Source organism: Macaca nemestrina, chromosome 11, assembly GCF_043159975.1.
Source record: "Macaca nemestrina isolate mMacNem1 chromosome 11, mMacNem.hap1, whole genome shotgun sequence".
NCBI classification, from domain to species: domain Eukaryota; kingdom Metazoa; phylum Chordata; class Mammalia; order Primates; family Cercopithecidae; genus Macaca; species Macaca nemestrina.
Window position 1 is genome coordinate 129801657 of NC_092135.1, and position 6341 is coordinate 129807997.

General features: G+C 61.9%; 1 protein-coding gene and 1 pseudogene across 2 annotated transcripts; both read left to right on the forward strand.

The window, feature by feature from the left end:
- Positions 1 to 1167: 1167 nt before the first annotated feature.
- LOC105473927 (prothymosin alpha) lies at positions 1168 to 6126 on the forward strand. Of its 2 annotated transcripts, none has more exons than XM_011728137.2 (5): positions 1168 to 1412; positions 3977 to 4048; positions 4492 to 4588; positions 5042 to 5115; positions 5401 to 6126. In XM_011728137.2, exons 1-5 carry the CDS (start codon positions 1368 to 1370, stop codon positions 5446 to 5448), a joined length of 336 nt encoding a protein of 111 aa, XP_011726439.1. In that variant the 5' UTR covers positions 1168 to 1367; the 3' UTR covers positions 5449 to 6126. The 2 variants fall into 2 exon arrangements, with proteins under 2 accessions (XP_011726439.1, XP_011726440.1); XM_011728138.3 differs by having other exon boundaries at positions 1169 to 1412; positions 4495 to 4588.
- Positions 4130 to 4211, forward strand: LOC112425231 (U4 spliceosomal RNA; annotated as a pseudogene).
- Positions 6127 to 6341: the final 215 nt, after the last annotated feature.

Consider the following 6341-nt stretch of genomic DNA (forward strand, 5'->3'; position numbering starts at 1 on the left):
CCACATGAGTTAGATCGCAACGTCACGCCACCCTTGCCGAGCCCGGCGCCATCTTGAGTGTGGCGTCTTGATGCTCTCCTTTCTCGGGGCTCCGCATGGTTCTCTAATGGCCCCCCAAATTTCAGGCAGTCCCCAAAGATTAGCCCAATTGGCTCAAGAGATGATTATTTTCCCCGAGTAACTCTGTAATGTTCATGTGCCCATCGCAGTCCAGCAGTGGGGTGGGAGAAGGGTAGACTCGATGACCCGGCGGGCCCCTGGAGGAGGCTGCCCTGAAGCTGTCGCGACGGCAGTGACCGCTCGGGACAGACCCTAACCAGAGCCCTAGAGTGAGGGGACCGCTATGCCGTGAGGGACCCGCGGACTATCCCACTCGAGGGACATCGCGCATCGCGGCATCGGGCATCGAGTCCCCTTGATACATGAATCCCTCTGTGCGCTTGACCCGGTGCCTGCTTTTCGACTGGCTTGGCCGACGGACGCCGGACCTGATGGTGGGCAAACTGGGTCGCCTGCCCACAAGACTGGGTGCTCTGCCCTGGGCGGGCACGAGGATATGGCAGAGAGACGGGGCGGCCCAGGTGCCCGGGTCTCGGCCTCGGGACCTCGTTGCTCGTCGTGGGGCTGCCGTCCACTTGCACTGGGACAATCCTTGGTCGAAGGCGCCCAGGCGCGGGGGGCGGGCACCTCCGCGGGCACTGCGCTGGGCACCGCCCGGGGCGAGAGCGGCCCAGCACCCCGCCGTCCCCTCCCCCGCGCTGGCAGCCGTCGTGCGCCCGCCGCCGCCCCCTCTTCCCTCCCCCTCCTTCCGAGCAGTCGCGGGGAGGGCGGGAGGGAGGGGGAAGGGGGCTGGGCGGGCAGCTTTGCCGCGCTTTGGCTTTCTGCGTCAGCAGCCCCAGCAAAACAGCTGCGGGAGCGCGCGTCCGGAACGCGCTCGCGCACCCCTCCCCCGCGGACTCGGCGCCGCTGAGACCCGGCAAAATCAGGCCTTGAATGACAGTGCGACCGGCGACTGCGCAGCGCGGGACGCGCCGGGGCACTGCCGCTTTAAGCACGCTTGTCCATTGTTCGGAATCGAGCCAATGAGCGAGCGCCCGCTCCCTGCGCTCAGCCAATAGCGGCCGGGCATGGGAAGCCGAGCGCCGCCCACTAATCTATATTAAAGCTTCTGGCGCCGCGTGAGTCCCCCACTGGCTGCTCTGAAAAGCCATCTTTGCATTGTTCCTCGTCCGCCTCCTTGCTCGCCGCAGCCGCCTCCGCCGCGCGCTTCCTCCGCCGCCGCGGACTCCGGCAGCTTTATCGCCAGAGTCCCTGAACTCTCGCTTTCTTTTTAAATCCCCTGCATCGGATCACCGGCGTGCCCCACCATGTCAGACGCAGCCGTAGACACCAGCTCCGAAATCACCACCAAGGTGAGGCTGGACGCCGCCCGCCCCCTCGGGGTCCGCGCGCCGCCGCCCGGGCGGTGTTTGGCGCGCAGCAGCTGGACTGCCTCAAGCCCGCTGTTGCTCCCTCTCTCGGGGAAATGGCCCGCCCCCGGCGCGGTGCCCTCAGGCAGCCCACTCTTTGTGTGGTGCGGGGGAGGGGGCGGGAACCGCCGCGGGCAGACGTGATGCCCGTCGGGGAGTGGGCCGGGCGCCCTCAGGGGCCGAGGGCTAGGCGCCGAGGCCCGCTCACGGCTCTCGAAACTCGTCTGTGAGCCGTCTGAGTGGCGGCGGGAGGGGAAGGGCCTGTCTGGGGGTCGCCGGCCCGCCGGGCGCACGGAAATAACTTTGAAACTCGAGCGCGTTGGGAATCGGAAGTGCTGGGGGGCGCGTGTTGGGGCGCGGGCCGGCCGCGGGAAGTGGCGGCGAGCGCCCGCCGGCCGCGCTGCTCTTTGTTCGGCGCCAGGCTGCCGGTTTCGCGCCCTGCAGCGGACCTGAGGTGGTTTATCTGGACTAAGCCCCAATAAGGCGGATGGGGCGACGGGCCGGCTGGCCGCGACGTCGGCAGTCCCCGCGGAGGTGTGACGGGCTTATCCGCTTTGGGCGCTCTGGGAGGCGGGGGTGGGCGCCCTTCGAGGCGAGTGCGCCGGGAGCGGCCGCCCAGCTTCAGTCATGCACCCGCGGTGCCGGGCTTGGCTGAGGAGGCGAGAGCCCACGCGCCGCAGGGAGGAAAGAGAAAGTGAAGCACGGCGCTAGGGCGACGATGGGCGCCCCCCGCGGCTGCCCGGGAGTACCGTGTGCGCCGCAGCTCGGGGCGACGCGGGCCAACACGGCGGCCGCGACAGGCCGATGGTAGGGTCGAACTGGGGGGGCGCCCGGGCCCCGTGGCGGGTTCACCGCTCTCGGCTGTGAGGTCCTGAGCGGCTGGCGCGGCTCGGCTCCTGCTGTCGGCGCCGCCTCGGTCCCACTGCCCGCCCTGGGTAGCGTCTCCGCCCTCGGCGGGATCGCAGCGCGCTCAGACTGACTGGCTTTTTCTTCATCTTTCGGCCCTCGTCCGCGCCCCTCGTGCCCCTGCGGGGATTGGCGCGAGTCACCTTGGCGTCTCCTTAACTCTTGTGCCCCTGGCGTCACCTCTGGCTCTCGCAGTGCCGACTTCTTGGCACAGCGGAGCTCGGGCCCGGTATCTCCGTAGGGGCTCTCAGTGGCCCCTTCTGGGCTCAGTCCGGGAACCAGTTTGTTGGGGGAGAACACCGTCCCCATTGCGGGGCCTGGGTGTTCGATTTTCTGAGAAGCACCGAAAGGTGACTTCCCGCGAGGGCGATGAAGTAGCCCGAGAGGCGCATCCCCGACGGTCTCGGACCTAAGCAGCCCGGCGGACTTCGGGGCGACCTCCCGCGGGACTTGGCCCGGCATATGCAGACATTCGGGCCTGCCGCGGTGGCGGCAGTGGGGCGTCGAGTCGAGAGGCCAACCGACCGACGCGCCACCCGCGCGCTTGGCACTGTGCGCTCTGCCTATCCGCCCGGAGTCTCCAAGGCAAGGGACGCACTCGGCGGCCCCGAGCCACGTGCTCCCTGCGCGCGGTGCGTGCAGAGGCCCGCGCGCAAAGCCCGCCGGGCGGGGGATGCGCGCCTGCGCGCCGCGACCTCCCTGCCCCCACAGCTCCCCGGGACTTTGTCCGCCAGGGGGCGAGAGCGGGCGGAGCTGGGGTCCGGGGTCCGGGGAGCGGGGTGGGCCGACAGGTGGGCCGAGGGGTCCCGCAGGCCGGGACGCCTGTTGGTATTGGCGGCTGTGTCGTGTGGAAAAAATTACCGGGCGCCCGGGGCGGCGCTGCCTTTTGGATCCTGGGCGGAGTCCCACCCACGAGGTGCGGTCGGGACCCTTAGCCCTCGCGGGGAGGCCGGGACTTGGTTACTCCGGAGGCAGGCCCCGGCCTGGGGCACCGCCAAGCGGCGGTTTGCGGCCTCTAGGAATAGCGGTCGGATTTGGGGGTCGGTGTGCTTTGGTTTTTTTCAGAGACCTGATCTGGCCGGGGCGGTGCGTTCTCGCGGGTCTTCCAGGCTGGCGCGCCCGTGGGGCCCTCCCCGAGCGCAGGCCCCTCCCTCCTTGCCTTATTTATTTCTGGGACATAGCCTGCCACCTTCCTAGACGGCTCGAGGGGCGGGTTCCTTGCACTTGGAAGCAGGCTGATGGGCGTGAGTGTCCGGGGCTCGTCCACCCGGCCCGACGGGTTGGGGCTGTGGCGCCACATGGCTCCTTTCCTAGGAAGCGCCAGGGGGCAGTGGGAACCGCCACAGGGGCCGCTGTAGCGGGCCTTAAAGGATGGGAAACCCGATCACAGATAGATGCCCCCGCCGGCCTTCCTTTCACCGGACCAGTGGGAAAGGGACCAGTGGGAGAGGGACCGCAGGGACATTAGGCCCTTCTCCACGTGTCGCGTGCGACTCTTAATTTGGGATGGACACAACAGACCAGTAGTTCTCAGCGCCTTTGCTTACCCTGGGGTTGCTCGGAAGACTTACTGGTTACTGGTTCCTTCTTCCCTTTTGAAGGACTTAAAGGAGAAGAAGGAAGTTGTGGAAGAGGCAGAAAATGGAAGAGACGCCCCTGCTAACGGGAATGCTGTGAGTGTCCGCCTTGCTCCTGAGCCCTGGCAGCTACCGCCCCGCAGTTTTTCCTCCTCTACTTTAAACATATATATATATAGCTTTGCACAGTGGCAGTATCGTAGCCAGTGAGCTTTACCCGAGGCGCGAATATTGCTAGTTAAATATTTATAAAAACCTTTCGAGCAGCGCCTGAACAAGAATAGGTTAAGAGGAGCTCCGGTAGTCTGAGTTTGGGCTTGTCCCAGGGTGGGGGAAGCCCTTGCCCTTGCCTTGGGGCAGTTAGTGTGCAGGGTTCATGATGGAGCCTGGAGGGTGTTGACTGGAGAAGGGCCTCTGGGGTGGGCTTGGCTGGGCTGTAGATGTAGCTGGCAGCCTCTGGTGGGAGACTGGGCATCAGGAGCAACGCTCTGTCCATCCCTGGGCCAGCTGGTAAAGAACGTGGTCTGTTTTCTGTCGAGGAGAATGAGGAAAATGGGGAGCAAGAGGCTGACAATGAGGTAGATGAAGAAGAGGAAGAAGGTGGGGAGGAAGAGGAGGAGGAAGAAGAAGGTGATGGTGAGTAGCCTTGTCTGTCTTCCCGTTTTCAGGTACTTTTTCTTGGTCTTGTCTGGCAGAAGGGGAAGGAGTTGGGGCTCCTGGGAGTGGGACCATGGTACTTGGGGCCAGTGGACCACATGACCGTGGGCACCCACCTGTAGAGTCAGGGAGGGTCTCCCTGACAAGGAACTGTGCCCATGCCCACTCACACTCACTCGCACACCTAAAAGTTTGTTTCGTGCAGCTCTGAAAGCCACTGATCTGTTGGGCTAGCTTCTTGGGGTGCAGCTGCTTGGGCCTCTGTCCTCTGGAGATTCCCACCTGTGCAGTGGGCATGTGTGTCCTGATTGGGCCCAGTTGCAGGCAGCAGAGGCAGGGCAGGGACCTTGCAGTCCGCCACATGTTCCTCGGGATTTCCCCAGGAGCCACAGTGGGAGGGAAGTGTGGTTTACCTGGCCTTTGATTCTCCAGGTGAGGAAGAGGATGGAGATGAAGATGAGGAAGCTGAGTCAGCTACGGGCAAGCGGGCAGCTGAAGATGATGAGGTGGGTTCTGGCTTGAGAAGAAGGGGGGTTTGGCATCTGGGTCTCCCCACCTACCTCTAGTGGAGGTGCTCAAGCCACGGAGGGACTGTTTCTGACATTGGCCACTGTGTGGTCCTGAATCTTAAGAACAGGAAGGAACAGGGCTGGGCTCAACTTCCCAGAGCAAAGGCCTTGGGCTGTGGAGCTGAGGGTCCCTCGTTCTTGCTCTGCCTGTGGGAGCTGAGGCAGTGGGCTGGGTAGGGCCCCTGGGGTTGGAGGGGCCTTTGACAGTCTTTCTCTGCCCAGGATGACGATGTTGATACCAAGAAGCAGAAGACTGACGAGGATGACTAGACAGCAAAAAAGGAAAAGTTAAACTAAAAAAAAAAGGCCGCCGTGACCTATTCACCCTCCACTTCCCGTCTCAGAATCTAAACGTGGTCACCTTCGAGTAGAGAGGCCCGCCCGCCCGCCCACCGTGGGCAGTGCCACCCGCAGATGACACGCGCTCTCCACCACCCCACCCAAACCATGAGAATTTGCAACAGGGGAGGAAAAAAGAACCAAAACTTCCAAGGCCCTGCTTTTTTTCTTAAAAGTACTTTAAAAAGGAAATTTGTTTGTATTTTTTATTTACATTTTATATTTTTGTACATATTGTTAGGGTCAGCCATTTTTAATGATCTCGGATGACCAAACCAGCCTTCGGAGCGTTCTCTGTCCTACTTCTGACTTTACTTGTGGTGTGACCATGTTCATTATAATCTCAAAGGAGAAAAAAAACCTTGTAAAAAAAGCAAAAACGACAACAGAAAAACAATCTTATTCCGAGCATTCCAGTAACTTTTTTGTGTATGTACTTAGCTGTACTATAAGTAGTTGGTTTGTATGAGATGGTTAAAAAGGCCAAAGATAAAAGGTTTCTTTTTTTTCCTTTTTTGTCTATGAAGTTGCTGTTTATTTTTTTTGGCCTGTTTGATGTATGTGTGAAACAATGTTGTCCAACAATAAACAGGAATTTTATTTTGCTGAGTTGTTCTAACAAAGCTGTCTCAAGCCTAGTTTTTCTGTTTCAGTTTCTTCAGACCTTCCAGGGCATGAGGATAGGATGGGGAGGATCCCGGGGACAGTGGGTTGAAGACCTTTTGGGAGGCAGTTGGATATGCCCTGTGATGGGCAGCAGTCTGGTGGGTGGGCAGGGACTGAGCTGCAGTTGGGTGGGGGGCTGCCTACTGGGGCAGTCAGTG